The sequence below is a fragment of the Camponotus floridanus genome, unplaced genomic scaffold, assembly GCF_003227725.1.
Source record: "Camponotus floridanus strain SB8 unplaced genomic scaffold, Cflo_v7.5 scaffold14, whole genome shotgun sequence".
In the NCBI taxonomy this organism is placed as follows: Eukaryota; Metazoa; Arthropoda; class Insecta; order Hymenoptera; family Formicidae; genus Camponotus; species Camponotus floridanus.
The window spans coordinates 1,661,498-1,684,515 of record NW_020229259.1 but is presented as its reverse complement, the minus strand read 5'-3'; the positions used below and the strand labels follow the sequence as shown (position 1 = coordinate 1,684,515).

Below are 23,018 nucleotides of genomic sequence, written 5' to 3'. Positions count from 1 at the left end.
AAAATAAATAATGCACGAGTTATCAGTATTAATGTGCAAAAAGTTTAATTTATTAATTAAACTATATATTACCTCCCTCATGAAATAATTTAATCAAGATGCAGAAACAAAATCATCAAATTTTCCGGCAATTTGAAACGGATAAATTCTGCGGGATGCAGAAACGATAGCGGTATCTTGAACGAAGCGGTATAAGGCTTTAGTGCGAAATTAAAGACATTAAAATGAAACAGTCTTCATTACGAGAATGCGGTAAGCTTGATTTCGGCCGCAAACAGATTAGAAGCGGTCTCCTTTCCACGAGGGCGCCTCTGGGAAGTAATTGTCTACGCTGGGCGAGCGGAAATGGGACACGCCGCGTAAGCTCGTTCCGCTTTTTCGCCTTCGTAAGACGATCCACCTGTCGAGTGAGCTACCTTCGACCTCTTGACCTCGGCTAATAAAAGCTCTATCAAGTTAACGTCTCAGTCGTTTTAATGTTAATTTTATGTCAATTATCTGTATAATATTAAGTCATATTTCATTTAGATTAAAAATTATCGTCACGATATTATTTTTCCAGATTATTCCAGATAATTAATTCTCGTTTTTGCTACTTTATAAGAACTGTTTACTTAATCGTTAAGAAAAACAATTGCAACGATTTAAAATGGTTATACAAGGCATCTTGGAGAAAACCGCGAAGAGTAGATGCAACGGCTTCTCATTTACGTGGAAAATTATGGTTTTAAGAGATTGTTGGTCGCAAAGTTGTTACGTCTGCAATTGTTTTAAAGCACACGGCAGCGAATGCAGTCGCGCACATACATCGCGTTTAAAACGACGCAATCTTAAGCGATTTGAAGCGAACTGGCTATAAAAGCGCAAGTATATAACATAAACTTTTGCGTTGTCTTGTACTGAAATACGTTCGATCGACCCACTAACCTTCTCAGGTTCTCTCCTGAGGACTTTCTTTGCGCTTACACAGTGGAAAGAGATTTCAGGATAAGGTGCGAGCCTTTTTATTATCGAGGCAAAACGAGGTCGACCGTTTTACGATATAAGTGACATCGACGATGTTAATCGCATGAATTTCAGAAAATATCTAAATGTCCGTTGATATTCGCGTCGCAATATCACGTGAATTTCGCGCTGGGATTTACCGAAATTAAAAAGTTACGCGCGGAATTTAATATACACATACGTATAATTATGAAATTTTCTCCTAAAATCGCGTAAAATTTCCGACAACATTGCCTGATATTTTTATTCAGATATTACTTTTTACGATCGTATATATATATATATATATATATATATATATATATATTATGTATGAGTACTTTGAAGGTTTTAAAAAATAATTGTCATAAAATTTTATTTTCAATTTTATTTAATAATGTATACGTGGAAACCATCATAACGTAGTTATTAAAAATGTATTTTGACATGGTCAGCAATATTTACTCCCTAAAAACATGAAAATTATTTTTCACGATAAATTATAAATAATGAAAGCCAACAGTATAACTTTTAACCCGCTCAATATACACTTATACAATCTAAGGCACATTTCAATTTATTAATCCAAAATTATTAAATTAATAATAGGATAATCAAGTTTCATATATAGAATTTCTAACCACGGACATATAATATTATCTATAGCACATATCACATATTAGTTATCTATGCAAAATAGACATGTTATTAGGAACATTGTTAAGATCTCGTAAGTTTTATAATTATAGGATTGTTCTCAGTTTTATGACGAATTATGAATTCAGGAGGATTCCACTTACCTTCTAGCATAGACATCAATTTTATGTGTCGGTGGGGCGATATCGTAGGACCCCGTTGGCGGTCCTTATATATAGGTGTATTAATTATTCCTATCGCGTAGACCCCGGTCTGGCTTGTATTCCAGCACGTTGCAGTTGCAGTTGTAATGCATCCGCGGTCGGTCGTTTCGAGACAGCCGATATAGCTCCACTCTGTCGCTGTGGCCCGCTTCAAGGGGCACGTTCCATTTGCGTGCAGTTTACAACTTTATGAGCCGTTTACAGCTACAATGGACCTTCTGCATCTTTTACAGTTAAGCTATTTAATTGACACTAATTGTGAGTTATACAATGACATGTAAGAATTTTGCTTGAACAGATTGTTGTACAAGTTTCATCTTCTCCCCTGGTCGATCGCTTCAAATTCATCTTGCTTCGCTCGCTTTTATGCTCTTACTACAAAACTGTTTTTACTCAGAATAAGAGATAAAAAGTCTATGCACTGTCTATCACAATGGAATAGAGTATCAAAATATTCCGCTCGTTTGTTGTATTCGCGAAATTCCTAAACGCTCTTCCAACCGTATCGTTCTCCAGTTTCAACCACCACCTGGACATCAGATACTGCGCTTTATACGATTAACGCGAAATAACAGATTCCTGGTTAGAAATTCTAATCGCGGCACCGCCAGTAACACAAATCAAAGCAAAGGGCAATGTTCGCTGATGTCTAGCTCGGACCATGGTCCGTTTCTGTGTATAGAGCATATTAGCGTTTGTGTCATATCTACTCTCCGTTAGTGCGGTGTTTAGACCGCACTTGGTTTTCGGTGCAGAGAGGGATGAAGGGAGGGAGAGAGTAGCCTGGTATCACGCGAATATTCATATTTCAACGCGGATTCACTGCTCTCGGGGATGACGACAGTCAGCGTGTTTGGACGATCCAACATGTCATGTATCACTCTCTATATGATTCCATAATTTGCGCGGTGATATAGATTACTTCGTTCTAACGCGAATAACAATTAGGCAACGTACTAGAGCAGGACACTGATTGCGAAGTATCAGTAAAGTGAAATTATCATTTAGCATATTATAGTTATAATAATTTTATTAATATTATTTCTCTCAGTCTCTCCATAAAAAATATTTACTAATCAATCATCTTTGATTATTATTTCGAACAAATTAAGGGACACTTATTCCTTTAATAATATTATAAATAATATAATTAATAAATAATATAATAATTATAATAAATAAATACATTCACTCATAGCATAAGATATATACTTATATATCAAGATGTATATATCTCTTAAGAAGAGATTCTTATTAAAAGACAAAGATTCTTAATAAAAACAACTTTATACATAACAAAAATTGCGTAAAATTAAAAGACAAGTGAAGCAAAAAGTGTTAAAATAAAAAATTAAAGCTAAGAATAATAGAGTTGATAAATAGTAGTCTTAAAATATTACAGCGTGTGAAAGAGCACATGAAATTGAATATAAATGATCGTTGCTTGAACTATCAAGCTCAATCTGTTCTCCGTATTTTGCAGGATACGATGGTGAATATGAAAACAGATATATCAACCTGTCCTGTCCAGATCAGTTCTTTTTAAAGAAGAAAGCTGTAATCACATATTAATCTCTTTTTCTAACGCTGATAAAATGAAAGAATTACATTTGAATTTAAAACAACTATTAATGATAAATATTATTTCTATAAATATATTAATTAATTAAATAAATATAGTTTTAATTTATTTTTAACTTAATGTATTATTTAACAACAATGTTATTCATGTTATAATTATATGTAATAACATATATATATATATATATATATATATATATATATATGTGTTGGATATTATCAATGAGAATTAGAATGCTTAGGAAGAAACCTATAATTATAGATAAAGCTCTCTACGATGCGAAATAATAGGGGATACGAGAATCGCAAACTCCAATCCAAATGTCCAGAATGCAAAATAGAACACACGATACAAGCTACTGAAATACATATAACGCCGCAGGCGCAAGCAGCGTAGATGCAATGTTATTATCTTAACATGTCTATCAGCATACACGATAATGTACATGTACATTGAATTTAAAGTTTTCTTGTTCCTCAAACAACCCTATTGATTCTCTGCAAGTGTGATCTTTCTCGAATGCACATGGATATTGGCATTTCATTGTTAATCCTTTATGACGATAAATTACATTTTTACGACGTGATCCGTGATAGATGCGAATTCATATATCGGAGAAAGAGAGAAAGAGGGGAAGAGACAGAAAAGGGAAGAAAGTCTATTTCAATCCAGATTTAGCTTGCTTGCATTTAAATTTAGAGAAAGTGCAAGGCGGACCATTATTTACTAATCGCATCCGGAAAATGACACGTCCTCGATCCTAGATTCGTTCTTAGTGCTATAAATATGTTTCAATAATCGTTGGACAGTTTCCGTCTCTGATAGAGTTTAACGCAATCATTGTATGTATTCTTCATGCTATGAAACAATCGTAATAGCCGATGAATATTTTATAAAATTTAGGATAACCGAGAGACATTTTGACATTTTTTAAACCGTTAACATCATGAAATTTATTATGATATTTTAAAATTAAAAGTGAATGCACATATAAATATATAAACTCTGAAAAAGAAAATCTCAAAACAAAAGCAATATATTTGAAAATGTTGTACATATAGCGCGCATAACAGTAGAATTTCAAGCGTATTTTTTTTCAATACTGTCTTTTTGAAAATTGTATAGTATCAAAAAATTTGTGATACTGAATAATAAAAAATATGCAATCCAAAAAAAACAGGTTTTATATGGACACTATAAAATACGCGCTTGTTTTCCTGCTTTTTGACCAGAACAGAAATATCTGGATGTGACTAAAGTTAACTATTTCACCGTTTATTTCTATTGTGTGTACATGCTGACATAAAAGCCTCTCGTTTCATGAAAAATATATGTAACGATGGTACAAGTTGTTGAATTTAAATTACAACTTTTCTCTCAGTAACATGTTGTCATATTTCTTTATTGTAATCATTTCTCTGGCGATAATATTTACCAGTATTTACACCGAATTAATAATTGTGTTCTCTTTGTGTGTTGCAGCTTTTGGTGGGCAATAACAACGTATATACGGAACAGGAACAGATTTTCGACCCACCTATAGTCGCAACAAAAATCCGCTTTATCCCTTATACCTCTCATGTGCGTATGATGTGTATGCGCGTGGAGCTTTATGGTTGTCCATGGACAGGTGAGTGAAATACATGAGTGTATATTTTTCTTTACACCTTTTACGTATTTATCTGTAAAGCATCTTTTTCGAAGCGGTAAAAGAAAACAGTCAGATCGACATTTTAATATATAATGTATATGAATAAAATACATCAGCTAAATAAATAAATTTAAAAAATTTTATTATTAATGTTATTATTAGTGTTTTACAAAATGATATAATGCGTAAAAAGAGATGTTTGAAGAAGGTAAGAATATAATTAGATATTTTTTTATTAAATTAAAAAGGCATATTATTCCGTTGCATCAAGAGTTATCGTGACTAATAAATTTTACACTACGCACGAATGGGGCTAATTATGTACGATTTCATCAGCAGCCACTGCCATTGTCATTGTCACGAAAACAAAGCTGGAAACAAGCGGTACAAGTCTCTGTGGAATTGCTTGCGTGTTATCATACATTTTACATTTTAACTACATAGTCTTTCTCAGAATTTCTTGATGAAAGACCGCAGCCAGTGTGCAAACTCGACGGCTTAATAACTTAAATTTATATCTTAATTTTTTTTGATTGTGTTAAATTAAAAGCATGACATAACATTTATTTCAGACTAATGTTCGACACAACTTTATATTGTGAATCTTTCTTCACGAAATCTCAGATTTAGCCAATCTCAGATTTAGCCAATGGATAATAAGATTAAAATAATAAGATAATGAGATTTAAAGCGGATAATAAGAAACATTTAATATTAAACATTATTGAAAAATAAAGATTTAAATACAAAGGTGTAACAAGACGCATACATTGAATCACGTTAACAATTGATTAATATTTCGTCGATTAAAGAGAGATTTTAGATTTGAGCTTTGTGAATCGTCGACGTTCGTCGACTGTGTGACGAGACGCCGATGTAACGCGTCAGTCTCTCGAATCTGCGATTAACTTAGATTTACGATCACCGTCGGCCGTGAGCCACAGCTGCGTCTACATTAATCCAACGTCGACGAACTACGCGGCATCCGCTAACTGTGCCATCTGCATAGCCCTGATCGGCGTTATATCGTTTAAACGCGCAATTACAGGGACTGCCAATAATATTGATTTGCAAAATAAATTATGACTTACGAATGGCATTAGCAAACGTTGGGGTCATTAACGAGCAAGGACGCGTAAGCGTGCACGTGGCAAAGGGAAGAGGCATAGGGGAGCGAAAAGATATGGAGGAGAATTACGCGTTCTACGATTATTGTAATGAAATATTTGTCGCATTCCAGATGGCAAGATTTTATCGTTATTGTCGTCGTTAAATATTACATTATTTGTAGGTTGATTGATGTGAAATGACGACTGAATCGACTCTGTCGCGCGGTATAATCAAAAACTTTTTTTTTCATTCAATCATTTCAAGTAAATATTGCAGAACGTGAGAGAGTCATGTTTCTCCGCGCGTATTTCACAGTGAAATCTGCGAAAACAATTTATCGCCATCAAACGGAGAAATAGTTGATTTGATATGAACGAAATGGCGGGACATTTTCCTTTCCAAGTACCGAACCATGTAACTTATTCGGCTTATTGACGCCTGACAGTCTAGAAGCACATTTGTTTCTGACGTTCGTTTCGTCGAAGTCGCATTCGCGCGATTTTTAACGAAAGTGTCGCGCAGCGAGAGAGAGAGAGAGAGAGAGACAGAGAATCGACGTCGGGAATCCTGACGAATTTCGCATCAAAGCACGCTCGAGACTTTGCGTTGCAACGTCTTAGATCGATTCATAGCATCGAGATTAAAAATATTGACTCTCATTACCTTCTCCCGACGACGTGCGCTTTAGCCTGTGTCCACAATCACGTATTGTCGGGAGGAAAACGCTTATGGCGACCACGTAGCAACTCGATGATGCATAGTTCACAGGAGCTTATGTATTCTTTATATTCAGCTTCTTCTTGTTCTCCTCCGCAGAGGGTCTCGTCTCCTATTCCATGCCCCAAGGAATCAAGAGGGGCGCCGAGGTTGACCTCTCCGACAGGACGTACGACGGCCGCGAGGAAGGAGGTTACCTCTCCGGGGGACTTGGTCAACTCGTCGACGGGCAAAAGGGTCCCGACAACTTCAGATTGGACGTCAGCGGCAACGGAAAAGGTATAAGGAAGGCACGGGTGCTTCGTGCTGGAATGAGATTAGCGCCGGCGCTAGATCGTGTCTAGATTAGCGTGATAGAGCCGTCTTGGCGAGCTACCCGCCAACCGTCTAGTCTTCTTATTCCATCGGTATCTCACGCTATCTTACTCGTTAACTTCTTTCTTCGAACTAAGTAGTGATCCGAAAGCCTGCAACTCTTGTTACATTTTGTCTAACGCGAGCCTTCACGCCCCTTCACCAACGATTACGCTCTTGTTTTAAGGCACCCTTTGCACCCTTATCAATGTTGAGAGAGTAGTGTAATAAGCGCACGCAAAGTCTGTATTTTGTATAACATCGAAACGCTACGTCAGCGTTTTTGTATGTTTGCGATGTTATGTACGAAATGCATTCCCTCCCTTCGCGGCACATATAATTTGAAATATGTGAACGTGACGAAAATTCTGTTAAAATATCTCGGATAGCTTCCGCGTTAGAACAAACACATCCGCTTGGTTATTTAATGAATTTTCAATCTACGCGTTTCATTCGCTTGATTTCGTGCATCAAAAGCATATGTTTCTTTGTCGATACGTTCTCTTGGACAAACGGTTACCTTCCGAATTGTGTTTCCCCCGATACATTTAATCAAATCGGAAGGCTTTTCTATTTAATAAAACAATGATTAATGCGCCCGACATCAACCGGAAGTCACGCATTGTTCGATGCCAATATACTGTCCCTCGGTCACCGATCTTATTCACGAAGGCAAATGACCGTTGAAATTTAATTGAAAGGGACATGCTCATGTACGGAAATGGTTTTTCGATCGATTGATCAGGTAGAATATTCGCCGTTACCGACGCGAGATGCGTTCGTTCCCGAGGCATGTATGCCAGAATGAAAATGAAATTTTCCGTCGGTCGACTTCAGGTGTATATGTGTGTAGATGAGAAAGTCAGAGGAGGGTCAGTAGAATCCAGAAAAGCCGTGGGAGGACCAACGGAAGAGCCTGGGCTCCGAAGCCAAACGTGTTCCACAGCGCCCCTCGAATCTGTTCCAATTTACATTTATATTGAACCGCGAGCTAGGCTGCAACCAGTCGCCGCTGTTTACTCGATTTCTGGATACATTTGTGTCTTTCCATTTACTCCATGGGACACTCCCGCATATACTCGGCATACACTTCCGAGTCGCGTATACTTCCACCTTCTTAAACTTTTAAACCCGACAAAACTGCGTACAACCTCTCCCGACTCTCCTTAAACCGGAGAACACCATCGTTCGGCATTCCTGCAATTCCGAAGACTTTCTCGCTTAGCATCGATATTTGCGCAGTGCCTCTATTCGAGAGACATGCTTTCAACAATACTTCAAAAATGCTTCGCAAGAAATTGCACAAGTTGCGAGGTAAAAAAAGAATGACAGATGTGTGCGAAGTTATTTAAAATATATAATCCATGATATTTTTTGGAATACATTTGCACAAATTTGCATTATTATCCGCGCGATAAACAATATTTATTTTCATTTCACCAATTCTTTGCCATCGCAATGAAAGCTTTTTAACGCTGTAAAAACTTTGCAAAATCCTATCATGTAATAACAACGCAGCATAGCTTTCTTACAATAAACTTTGCTTAATAAAATATCGATAAACGTTCATAGCGGTTGACAGCTTGACATGGTCATCCTGATTCTGGTTTACGAGCATTGTACGCTTGAAACTATATAGCTTGAAAATGCTTTAAAGGGGAAAATCATCAAGCGACCGAGATGTAGGTACGGGTATACCCACCTAGGGTGGTTATCTTACGATCCTCGTGAAGGTTCAGAATTGATGGTAGATAGCGACCGAAGGCGGCGACGACAGGAAACTGGAAACTATTTACTCGGGGGACGATATTAAGGGAGGAAGGGGGGTTATATGAAAGCGGATAGGTCAGGGCGATATAACGCGCCATCGCGCGGACCCGGTATATTGTTGAAAACGGAAAGGACGATCCCCGCAGTGGTAGTTGTCGCACAGGAAGTCGCGTGCGGGTACACAACGCAAACTGCGTGATTGAAATTCTCATAAGTTTTAATATACTCTGAGATTTTTACAGACGTTACACAGAGATATGTCGACAATTTCGATACACGACAAATCTGTGATTTTTTTCAGACATTATCGAAATATAAAAGCGATCGAACTCGAAATTGGGAGACTTCCGTTTTTCTTTCTTTCTTTTTTTAGTCGTGCTCCGATTTTTTCAAGGATTTTACCGAGAAGTAGAGATAAAAAATATAAAAGATTTATAAAGAATTCGGATCTTTCTAAGGCACTGAAGCGTAAGATTTGTGTTAATATTTTGCGATATATAAAAAGATATCGAAGGAAGAGAGAAATATAAGTAAGATGAAAAGATATGCGGGATTTATAGTTACAAGGATGTATCGATATTTTTAACTTGCTCACGAAACATTGAAATTCATTAAAGGCCAGAGATTTTTAAGGAATTTTAATCAGACTCGAGAATTAATAAATCTTGCAGCATTTTTAAGAAGCCAAATATTACAAATTTAAGGGTCGAAAAATTCAATGATACACGTTTATTTTTCAATAACGTTTCAAATATGATTATCTTTTATTCTTCATTCTCTTGTTATTTATCAATTCTCCGGGAAATATGTGCGGCGCAGTAAATGATGAGCAGTGGTAATCCGTGTTTGTGTAGACGTTGAAATGGGAAGGCAAGGCAGGAACGACACAGTTAGAGATCCCGAAGCCAATGTTGAAGGTAACAGGAACGTTTCTGAGAAGCGCATAACACGCCACGCCGGCCAAGCTTTAAGGTTATTGCAGTCCATTTTCAATCCGCATATTCCCGCGGGACACGTGTGTTTCCACATGTACTCATATAGCGGGATCTAATGGTGAGACTCGCGCAATAAGCTGCCGCTATAGCTCGAAACTCTTCCGTATCGCGCACCGTGCTTCTCACGTTGCTATATACCACGTGGAACATTTCCGGGAGAAATGAAGCGAGAGAGGAACAGAAAGCAGGAAAACAAACTCGAAACGTAATTAACGTTTCGAGGAAGTATACGAGTCCCATGCGAAAGCTCAACTTGCGTGAATCTGAAACGGGTAATTTAAATTCTATTACGTGTGCGAACACTTTTGCGCCAATTCTGATACAGTTATATAACAGAGAGTATTTTTAAATTTTGAGAAAAAAAAAACACACCGATGAGACACACGCGCTTGCAAATTATTTAAGAAGAGTTATCAAGTTATCCTTATTATATAAGAAAAAAAAAAGTTATCTTCGTTTTAAAAGGACTCCGGTTCCTCGAAGACTTAAGTTATACGAAACTTCTTTTAATATTACCTCATTGAAAATTGGATTTTGTTAGATCTTAGTGGAAAAATAAAATCTCTTTTCCTTCCGCTTTTATATAATCTATTTATCTTCAATTGAAATTTAAATACATTATCAGGTCGTAGTTGCGAAAATATTGTTGCGCTCTTCGTTCTATTACATATTCTCATAGAATGTCAAATATTTACACGTACATTTACGATAGAACGTTAGATATATGTGTATTTCATGCATTTGTTTTCCGTTTACGCTCTATATCCAAATAAATTCTACGTCACGCACGACATTTCTCGCTATTCGCGTTACAGATTTTATTGTTTTGTTTATAAGAATGCATGTGCATACTCATATAAATGGTCTATCACAATCATACAATCGACAACGTAAATCCTCTTTTTAATTCAAACGCGCGGATCAGAATCTTTTTATATGACCCATAAACTATAGATAACAATTTTTATGTGGAATATGTTTTACATGTGTTCATTAAATTGCACATTTAATCAATTATCGCTCAAGAATAACGAAAATCTGACGTGCCGAAATAGCTTAAGCTAAAGCGATTGTGAAAATTTGCTAGTGTACTTTCTTATATCCTTCAATTTAGAATTAATTTTTTATTTATGAAGTACCATCTCGATGAACTTTTTGTTAAATAAAAGTCGACTTCAAATTATTCGAAGACATCGCGTGCTCTTTCGCCATTAATTCAGAAATGTTAGGAAATTTTATTCGCTCAAGATTAACGGGGCGAATGCATTTCGTACAGCACTAGCCGACGGCGACACCCCATACCTTCTCAGCAGGACTCTTTAAAATGAACGATATTGTAACCGGATAATCCGTTTGTTCAAGGATATGAATGGGTCGGCTGGCGAAACGACACGGCCAATATGCTTGGACGTCCGGTGGAAATAACTTTCGAGTTCGACTACTCGAGGAACTTCACTGCCATACACCTACACATGAACAATTACTTCACCAAGGACGTGCAGGTATCGCCATTTGCGCCGTTACTGGTATTATTTCGAAAGTTACGAGCTCCGGGAACTACCGTAAATTTCACGATCACACATTTGGCGACGCCTCCGCGCTTTTAAGCGGTTTTAAAAACATTTCCCCGCGATTTACAGCACGGTGATTCTTGCAGCTCCACCGCCTGCTTTCGGGCTTAATACTTTCAGTAGTACGGCGAAGTTTCAACGCCGGAGCTTCCGCCGAATTATTTCCATTCGCGCGGTTTATCTCTTTAAAATGTAGAACACAGTATTGCATATATAAGAATAATTTATATACCTAACACTCGCGCTCTTAGCATTCACGTTTGTCTCGATATTCGATCACACGCGACTGTTTCCATCCCGTTCGAGTGTCATCCAAATAGCTTCGTTACTAAATAAGGTACACGATTTCTTTCTGTTATTTCCACAGGTTTTCTCGTACGCCAAGGTTTATCTCGGCACAGGTGGCAACCAATTTACTGGCGAACCGGTTCATTTTTCTTACATACCCGATCAGGTGCTCGAACAGGCGCGCGAAGTCACCATTAAGCTTCACTCGCGCGCTGGTCGCTTCCTAAAGCTGCAGCTCTACTTTGCGGCGCGGTGGATCATGCTCAGCGAAGTAATCTTCGAATCAGGTAAGAGAAAGATCGATCTACACCGCTCCGCGCGTTATTTTTCTCGCATGAATCGAGATTTATCTCCCGATGTTGCTCTCGATAACCCTCGCGTCGCATCGGGATGGTCGAGAGTAATGGCGAAGTTAAGAGCCTTCGTTTGTGGCACATTCGCTTTTCCCTTCATCGATTGTCTCGCGTTCGTAGACGTAGACTTTTAGTTAGACGGGAAATCAGCAAGAAATCCAAAAATTGAAATCTAGAAATAGAACGATCTCAAAGTATATATTTTATCTCGGGCGCGCGCATTTCCCGATTTCCTATTTTAAGCGACATATTTTCAACGAAGCGCAACGATACTATAAAATAGTGGAAATTGTTTCCAGAAGAGAAAATTTACTTCGACGACAATATAACTAACGCGCAGATATATATATATATATATATATATATATATATATATATGTATACATGTAAGAATAAAATTATTTTATAAATTTAATGACACACACATTGTGATATTGAATTTTTATAGGAATATGAGAAGTTGATATAAGAAAATAAATCGCTTAAAAAAAGAAGAAACCTGGAGAATATCATAAAATTGATGACATCTATTCGATATACGAATATATTGTTATATACAGTTTTATTATTATACTTAAAATTGGAACATAACAATCTTATTCTCTTTCATCTCATTTTTTTATCATTACTTCACAGTTTCTAATGAAAAAGCAATATTTACAATTTAATGTCGGAATTAATCAATATAACATGACGTAGCCCTTAAAAAGGGTACATCAAAAATATAATTTGATTATTTTGTATCGATGAAAATCTATCATAGAATAAAGACTTTATTACGATGGTCAAATTCACACGTATCTTTCTTTTATACTACAATTTTTATAATAAAAAATTGTAATTAAATTTTAATTTTCAACGTAAATTTAAAAAACGCATCCTTTTTATATAAAATGCAATGTAGCTTAGTAATTGCGTTTCGTAGGATTGATGATAATCTCTCGAGCTTAATAGAGAACAAGATAGCTGAGTCAAGGTGGTTTGACAATGGCAGCAACAAAACGTAACTGTTACGGCAACTTACGCCAATGACTAGTTTATCCGACATCGGTGTAACTGCATATCGATCATCGATATTTCTTTTAATCCGCCTCAAACGATCCGAGACGGAACTCGGCTGCCTGGTAATGTAAGCTTTCGAAAGTTTCACGTCGCTTCGTTGCACCGGTTCAGTCGCGGGAGTAGTGGATACGTCGTTAATCATTCGACGTACACTTTGTGCGTTCCCCGTCCTCGTGCGATAAGTTGGTTTGACCAGAGGCAACCAATGTTCCTCGTCTCTTGTATGCTACATAACTCGTATTCACGTCGTACAAACGCTTCATTGGGCCGCACGTCGTCGATAGAAAAAAAATATCATCCCTCTTCCGGCAATGGCATCGAGTTTTCCAGCCAGCGAGCAGGTCCGCGCGCGACATTTTCCGGCAAAAGCCTCTCTCTCTCGAGAGAGGCAATTTCGCCCCACCACGTTTAATTTTCCTTTTTATGAGTCGCGCGTACAAAATCCGCGTCTAACTGCTCGAAAATTGAAATATTTCCTGGTGTGTCCATTAGAGTCGATAAACTGCCGCGGCACTAATTTTCAGGTTGCCTAACGGGAAATTCCAGCTGCGTGTGACACGAATTAAATTCTGTTCGGCGATATTTGTTCGTTTTCGAACGATCGATATAACAGTAGAAAACTACTCCGAATACAAATGAAATTCTCCGTGTCCACGTCGTGTGGCCACAAAGGCCACATTTGTACAATCGGATGAAGTCGTCAAAGGATACGACATCGATGCAAAATTTAATTCGCTTTCGAGTGTCGCGCGTTTCATCTGATTCCTAATCTGGCGATATCAAAATTCACTTTTATTTCGCCGATTGACTATTCAACGATTGACTTTATAACGTATACAGTTTACAATTGAGTTAGTCAGTCGGCTCGATTATTCCAACAATAATGCTATTCCTGTGACGCGTGTATACATATGTAGAAGGGGATTTTTTTTGCCTCAAGTATTTATTATTGCTTGACAAGCGTGGATTTCATTAGCTATAATCCTGAATGCACAGTTATCTCCGAATGGAACAATACCGAGGACGAGGAGGCGAAGAACAAGAGTGCTATTGTACTGGCGACCGGCAGCCCCTATCAGAATAACGAGGGTCCACTACAGAGGGACGAAGTGAAGGCTACTTTTAATAAGGAGGAGAGTAAAGATAACACCTGTAAGTCTACTGTTCGATCTTTCTATTGTTATTCCAGTAAGCTACGTTCATAATTTTCCGCGTAATTGACGTGCTTTTCTCCGAGCTTTTTCTCTTGTCATTTTTCATAGCAATGAGCTCGATATATCATAGAAGAGAATTGTGCGTCGGCAAAAAGTAACTATTATGCGATGACTACTAATGATCTATTAACATAAAAAGAAATATCTTTTTCATTAATTTAAGTATCTTTTTACAGTGCACGACTGTTTCTTGTAATTGTGCATAAAATGGTAATAATATTGCTTATAGAAATAGTTTGGCAATTGAATTAAGAAACTCAAGATTAAGCTGATGGAGATTTAGGCGATAGGAAAGAAAAATGCACAAATAAATTTGTATTTAAAATCTTTTTTTTTTAATTCCAAAATCGTTATAATCAAACAATTCTAATCGAGACGTTAAATAATCTCGAATGCATTACACGCGATAGACAATTTGCATTTCTTCTTAGATTCGTGTCGAGGCATCAAAATTACGCGAAGTCAAAGAGGCAATAGCTTGCATCTCTAGAGAAATCTTCTTTCTGATACGCGACGTCGTTACACCAGAATTAATGGAAAAATGGCGACGGTGAGACCAGAAAGCTCCCTGAAATCGAAAGAACTGTGCGAAAAAGTACATCGAGCAGTCCCGTGGACGTTCTCGATTACCTGAAAAAGAAGCGTCATGGAAGAAAAAGAACGATCGCTCTCTTGTCCCTTAGCCTCGTCGAGTTTGTAACCAATAGAATGATACTTTTTTTATCTCCACAATGGCAAATAAAAGCCGCGCAATTAACCTGATTAATTCTTTAACTCTCTCCTTGTTTGATTGAAACGTTAAGACGTAACATTGGGATTTCATTGAAAGCAATAGGATCCATTAACGAAACTTTTAATGCTAATTGATTACGCTCAATATTCACTGGATGGTGAACTAATTTGCATTTCTTTCCGTTGATATTTTGCGAGTTATATAGCGCGAAATTTTTCAGTTACACAGTGACAATGTTGGAATTGTTGAAATTTCTTCATAACTGTTGCCAGTTTAAAGCTCACGCGTCTGTTTAATGTGTGTCTGCATTCATATGTACACTATTACTCGAACTACTTGTTCGCGTGTTCGCCGAAGGAAAAGCGCAAGAAAGCGGGGCGAGGCATTTATGTTTTCTCGCTTGAGAAGCACGACGTACCTAACGCTCTTGTTACATATTATACCGCGCGGAAAAGTACAAATGTACGCCAACGCGAGCAATAATCTGGGGAGTCGGTGGAGCAAGCGTTGAACCCGGAAAATTAGAAATAACGTTAACGCTTTTTTTCCTCGTCAACCGGTCTCCTACAGCATTATGCTAAAACTAGCTTGCGAAAGAAATAGAACTGAGACATTAAAAATCCGGAAGACGCGAAACGAAATGAAATTTTTTTATCATACATATATATTCAGGCAGCAAGCTAACTGACATTTTTATCTGGAGAGACAAACATTTTAGAATGCTATCAATTTAAAAAAATTCATCTTTGATTTCTCGGCGTATTAATTTTTTTTTTTTATAAAAAAATAAGAGAAAAATATTTCTTTTTATATTAATAATTATTCCATTTATCTCGATTTGAAGATTTTATATCATTTATTACGAGAAAAATACTTGGCAGTATTAGGAAACAGTATTCAAAATATTAAATAATTATATTATAAATTTATCATCAGGAAAAATAATCTTAATGAGTTATTAGACTGCTATCTCTTTATTGTCTCTTGATTGATTTATAAAATACTCAAGCGATGATCAGGTTGCTACGGTAGACTATGAGAGCCATCAGCGTATATTGTTTTTGTTTAACCGGGCAACTGATCAAACGTGATCTAGTTACGAGCTTCGTGATGAACGCAATCATCATTATCGTTCCATCGTGCATTATGCAAGGTTACCTCGACAGTATTATCTACGGTGATAGGTCATGTTGCTTGATGCATCAAGCATCACGGACGAGTGAATCCGCTATCGCAAACACGCGCGGATCAGCTGTCCGTCATGACATCGAAATATTATTAATGGAAAATTCTTTTCAGCATAACTCTTTCCCTCTTTTTCTGTCTCTTCTCTCTGTCTCTCGTTGCAATTTTCAAGTTTATCAACTATAATAAGAAAGGAAAGTTGATTTTTTCAATTAATGAAAAATTTTGATATCTGGTAACTACCTGCTTGATCAATTAATGGAAAATTTGTTGATTGAATTAAAATTTAAAAATTAATTTTTATAAAAGAGATGTGATGTTGCAGAGTTGAGATGTGCAAAATTGGTATATCAGTTTATGCAAGCAAAATTGTATTTTACAGAGATTAGGATAGAGCAAAAAAAGAGGAAAATATGTTTTAGGAAATTTTAGAGAAGAAAGGATACTAGCTTAATATGATCAGTAAATTACAAATAATTGTTAAAAAAATGGAAAGAAATCTTGAATAATTATTTTATCAATCTTGTTGAAAAATTTACGTTAAGTTCTTAGTAGTAATTAGCCGAGAGATGTCACGATTAATTAATGTTATCTCTAGAGTTCGCAGTATAAGCCAGTGACAATATGGAAGATTACTGAGCTTGCGGTGTAACTGTTAATCGTTAGGCTAATCGATTTCCTCCGTATCCCTGAACATGACGATTGCATCTGTTTACTATAGACACATGTCCAATTACATACGTATTGCCTATGTATATACAGACGCATACTCTCTTCGTGTACATATATCTACGCTTCAGTTTCAGATAAGAGCAAGAAACCGGAATCGAAGCAGTTTGTCGGATTGGTGATCGGTATCCTGACGACCGTAATCGTGATGCTGCTCGCAGCTATCATGTTCATCTTTTATCGAAACCGTAGACTTAAGGCTGCTCTCGTGCCGTCGACTTTTTACGATCAGCAGGGTGATCTCAAGGTAATTATAAAGTTAAAGCTATTACATAATTTGACATTGTCGTATCTTAAATTATTATAAGTCGTTAAACTATTTATATATAGAGAAAAATCTCTAGATTGATTCTAAGAAAATTATTTTTTATCGTGTCAATAAAATACGTTATCATCTAGAATATAAAAAAATTCATAAACTAGAATTATTTTATATAACAAGAAGTGACTTTATGACTTTATTTTCTTACTTATTTATCACATTAAATAAGATTTGATTCATATATTTTATAATAAATAAATATAAAAATGTATGTAACAAATAAAAAATATTTTTTAATTATTGTGTCACAAAGTTGTTTCTATTATTACTTAAGGGTATAAATTTCGGAATGCAAAATATATTATATAATACCCCGTACATAGTAATACAAAACGATCTCGATGATTTTTTAAATCATCGCATTAAATAGGAAGACAAAAGTTGAAAGTAGAACAAAAATCAAACATTGAATGTCACATCGTGCTAGAGTGTAATAATTTCGATATCTTCAATTTGCTAAATGACAAGCAATTCTGTTTTTTGATCGCGATTTTTCTTTACGCGATTCCCGACTTGGTTTAACGTCGGAAATTCCCGCCTCTAGCTCTAATAAACCGAACAGGCACATTTATTTATTTTACGCTTCCAGGTCACTTTACGACGCTTTTGAGCAATCGCGCAAAACAGCTTATATCTATCTTCCTATTACGTACATTGGTTTAGATACGAGCGCGCATAACTAAAAGAGAAAATGCGACGATCAAATATTTTCTTTAAGACGGAGGCGCAAACGAGATCGCACTAGGACGATTAAAGGGCTGCTCCGAGATTGTTCGTTTCACGCTCTTATCCTTGATTTTTTTCTTCTTTTTGCAATTCTCGGGCTTAACACAACCGTGGAATTTACATACTGGATTATACCGGAATTAATTATTTCGCATGGTACTAACAATAATTACGTCCTTATAAAGAAAACTAATACGGTAATAAACAATAAGACGGCTTGACTAATTTTTTTCCGCTGCAAAATAGGACGCGTGGAATGAATAAAAATAAAAAACATATCTTATGCGATGCACAGACGACGATATTTTTCTCTGACATTGCATTCCGCCGTAATGTTCTTCCGCTGAAAACGGTTTTCCGACGAAAGAGATGTTTCAGTCTCGCACCTCGTTCTAACGCGGAATGTCTAACTTTGTCGTAAATTCCACTCCGACTCGTGTCCTACAGAACAACAAGAATTATTAACGTCGCGTTTACCACCCTCGTCGGTGGACAGTTTGTACGACTTTCACGATATACGGTCTATAACATTAAAACCCATCTCTTTATCAATGTATACAATCCTAATTCATTTCCGTAAACAGATTTATATCGTGTATAAGGAAAAATTAATTAGTTAATTAATAACCAACTTTCTTAAACTCAAAATAACGTTCGCAAGAAAGAAATGCTAAAGAGAAAAAACGATGAACGAAGCGTACACGTGTACCTTTCATTATCTAATTAACTCGCTGTTATCTAAGTACAAAATCAGACCAACGGTTTGCGATGGTTGGTGCAAGATAACAGGATAAGAAGCGAAGATTTTATACGAAGTAATGTCTATAGATAAAAGTGCTGTCCGTGGAGGAGGCGGTGAGAAAGTAAGGATGAGGAATAAAACGTTAGGAGAGAATTGAGTGTGTTACGCAAAAAGTTAATACCTGGGCCAAGTCGAGCGAGGAAAGTGAGGCAGACGGAGAAAAGAAAGAAAGTCTTGAGAACTTCGCGTATGTTTACCAAGCCACTGTTGTTCTAACCGGATTAATAGCAAAGTGAAGTTTGTTCGTAGAAATGGACAGCCTCTCATCCTTTTTCGCGGGATATAACGCAAGACAGTAATTAACGACTTGCTGAACGATGAGAAATAATGAGTGCCAGACAGTTGAGCTTGCAAACCCTCGAAGCTTTCCTAACTTAACTGTTTGCACTGGGCGAAGACGACTGCGGAAACGTGCGGAGTGACAGTCGACGATTAATAACAACTCTAACAATCTATCGAAATAAATTGAAGACTCGCAGCGACATTAGCTATCATGCACTAATTAGTTACACGTTTCATTCGACTCATTATTAATGGTAAATAAAGTAAAGGAAAATTCGAAGGAATCGAGAAGTTGTCATCAAACAGATTGTCCTTCATTATTTCTAGGTTTCCATGTGAAATAATAATTTATTTTAATCAAATTGGTGACACATTGGGTACAATAAGAATATATTCGACGAGTGATGCTTGCGCACGGTAGAATTAATTAAGCAGGTGCGACAATTTCTGGCTACTAATAGATATAGAGAAGCGAAGAGCTGAGCACGCTTATAATATTTTTCACCGCCTGGCTCGAACAGACGCGCACGAAATCTCCTTTCTGCCTTACCATACATCACTCCGAGGTATTCTTCGACAACCCAATATCGTCCACGGCAAAGTTTTTACCAACCACCAAGAAAGTGCACGGATAGTCGAGCTGACTCCACTTAATTAAAAGAGCTACCGGGATGGCCGTATTGCGACATCGAGAAGAAGACGTGCGTTATCTTCGTCGTTCATCCGCCACTAAGCGTCATATACACTCCAAAATGCCTTCTTCTTCTTCCTCTCGTCCACTCTTGGCTCTCCTCTTCTCCCTATTTCGTTCCTGGCATTAGCCACCTGCTACTTGTCTCGTCTTGAAGCTGCGCGAGGCATCTCTTTTCCCCTCCTCGACGAAATGACCCTATTGCCCCTCGTGTAACTTGCGACCCACGTCGATTCTCCGGAATGGCAGAGTATGTCTGCCAAGTAGAAACCGCTGTCAATTTATCGAGCAACGTGAGTCACAAAAAAAGAACAACATTTTCGCTTGTCCTCACTTTCCTCGCGTACACCTGACTCAGGTCCGACAAAACGACTGACCACATGGTTCTTTAACTACATTGGAAACGTCGACATTTTTCTCCGAGAGTCGTTTGTTAATGGCTACTTCTGTGATTGCCATTAATTAAATAGTCGGCAATTTATTTAGTATCGCATTAATTAAATATTGTATTATCGTATCAGCACTTAATTAATTAATCTCTCTATGCTTGCAGAATATAACTTATTAATCATTGCAGTGCTATTGTTGGTATCGATCGCGAGCAATTTTGTGCTCGAAAAAAAATACCATTCTTTACACAATATGGCTTTATTTTTCATGGCTCAATTTTCGAATCCCTTTGTCAAAACTAATTTGATCTCTCTTCTTTTCCTTCATTCGAGACCTTTATAGTCGAGGAAAGGGATGCAAGACGCTGACGATTTATCGAGCATCATGGACCGTGAAAACTAAACTTTGTTTAGCGAATGACATTATATCGATCTGTCTGATTCTATTTAGAACGAGTATGACGAGGAAGAACCTCTCTTTTTGACTCGGTAGCTCCATCGGTCTGCTTTAAAACATTGAAGGGAAACTCCGTGGGATAGTATATCGCTTAAAGCTGCACGAAGTGTTGTGCTTTTTTTTTTCCTCTTATCCGAGGATTTACGATACAGCAAATTCTTGTTCCAGATTTCATTGCGTGAGATTATTCAATTTACGTAAGCGTCCATCCGCGCGTTATAGGTCAGGCTATTCTTCGGCGATTAGCGAATTAAATATGGCGAATAAAATTATAATGATAATGAAATTATAATGACATTCATGTGACGTATAACTTTCTCGTAATAATATTTTTGTTGTATATTTTTCTTTCTGTCTATCTATCTCTTTCTCTCTTAAAAGGAAAAATAAATATCTTTATTAAATGTTTATTAAAAATAACAAAACTCATGTATCTAATATGAATTTCTACAAATCCGTGAAAACAATAAGAGTAAAATATCGAATTATCTATGTGTATTAGTGCGTTGTAATATATGTTTATCAATGACACTACTTTAAGAGCATGTATGTGAATCGTATGCATTACGACAATTGTACAGGATAAACAGATACACGCGTAATTTTATCGGATAATTTATTATTATCGAATATATACGATGCATGCTGATTGTGACACAGCTTTGTTAACGCGCATTCATGCATAACTATATTCGCGTGTAGAGAGCACATGACGAAGGGGGATGGGGGAGAGGACTCTGCGCAAAAGTGAATGGTAATGCGATTATATCGGCTTTAGCCCGGGAGAGGCTAAAGGGGAAGTTGGGTGACGATACCAAGACAGTCGAGCGAAAACAGATTATTTTAATTTAAAGCAACAAACTCTCTGATTTTCGTGGCCTATAATCCTGACCGCGAGTTCAATATGCGTGTATATATGCATCGGGACGATTCGATAGTACGAGAACTGTTGGATCTGTTGGGGAAGTGGGACGAAAATCGTCAGGAGAAACAAAGAGCTTTTGCGTAAAAATTTCAGAGAATTATCATATATTTATTTGGAAATATAAAAGGCACCGCTACGAGTTAAAATACTGAAAAATTCTGGATATATTAATTATGTAAAATCTTTCTCCGAGGCGTACAACGTTTCGCAATAACGGAATATGCCAAAGTTAGAAAGAAGACGGGGCAGTGTTAATTAGAGCAGGTCAGTGTCGTGAAAAATTAATAAAAAAATATGAAACAAGTGAAACGCGCAGGAAACACTTCGGACGGAGTTGGGAAACGTACGAACAGCTGGACGGGTCGCGCAACCTTCCCGGGAAAGAGGCAAAGATGTACTCATGGTAATGAAAATGGCAAAAAGCACTCCGGTGCTAATTAATGGAGGATCGTTTTGTGCTCGGAATCTTCTCGCTGGCACTTTAGGGATTTCGATTCTCGTTTCCGTCTCCGTGCCCGTGTCCAGCACGTTTCCTTTCGCATCGCTGTTTATATTTCCGGCGGCTGCATTAACGAGTTTAACATTTTTCTCGAATTACTACAGCAATGGCAAAATGCATGTAGAAAAAAGTGATGCAAGTATCGAGTAGAGCACTCACCGAGCGCGTTACAAATAAATATAAATATCACACGTAAAAATCGCGCATCGCAAAATTTCAACATTCTCGTTTTATGCACATTTCTCTCTCTCTCTTTCTCTCTCTCTACGTAATAAAATTGCGGGCTCTTTAATCGAGTATACGGTATATGTATATCGGACAAATCGTAACTATATGACGAAGAGAGCAAGATACTTCGCTTGCCGAAATCAGATTTCATGTCCTATGTATCCCGCAAATTGACGGGAAGTGGTACGCGTAAATTACCAATAATCCACTCAATTTATAAACGCACCTTTAATTCAGCCCCCTCGTTAAAAGATTACTCGGCGCTATCGTTTGCCGATCTCGTAATCGCGGTTGAATTCGATATGCGATTAGTATGCGGGCAAACACGCAATATCTCTGAACAAATACGCCGCTTCGATAAATCTCGCGGAACGTGTACGCATTAGCTATATCTCTCTCGTTCTCTCTCTCTCTCTTTCTCAATAGATATATGTATCTCTACAGCATCAGTAATTTATTTCGCCAGGTGATATTCTGTGTTCAGAATATCAAACTTAAGGAAAAAAAGATATCAAAGCGATCTCTCTTTTGGCATCAGG

At 37.1% G+C, this 23,018-nt stretch overlaps 1 protein-coding gene across 3 annotated transcripts in view; it reads left to right on the top strand.

Moving 5' to 3' along the window:
- LOC105255637 (discoidin domain-containing receptor 2) overlaps positions 1-23,018 on the top strand; it is a 503,453-nt gene that overhangs the window by 460,516 nt on the left and 19,919 nt on the right. For all 3 annotated transcript variants that reach the window (XM_025406310.1, XM_025406309.1, XM_020028910.2), the window contains 6 exons: positions 4,909-5,056; positions 7,004-7,183; positions 11,386-11,525; positions 11,962-12,169; positions 14,294-14,449; positions 17,230-17,405. In XM_025406310.1, coding sequence (XP_025262095.1) covers positions 4,909-5,056; positions 7,004-7,183; positions 11,386-11,525; positions 11,962-12,169; positions 14,294-14,449; positions 17,230-17,405 — 1,008 coding nt within the window. The remainder of the gene's footprint in view (positions 1-4,908; positions 5,057-7,003; positions 7,184-11,385; positions 11,526-11,961; positions 12,170-14,293; positions 14,450-17,229; positions 17,406-23,018) is intronic.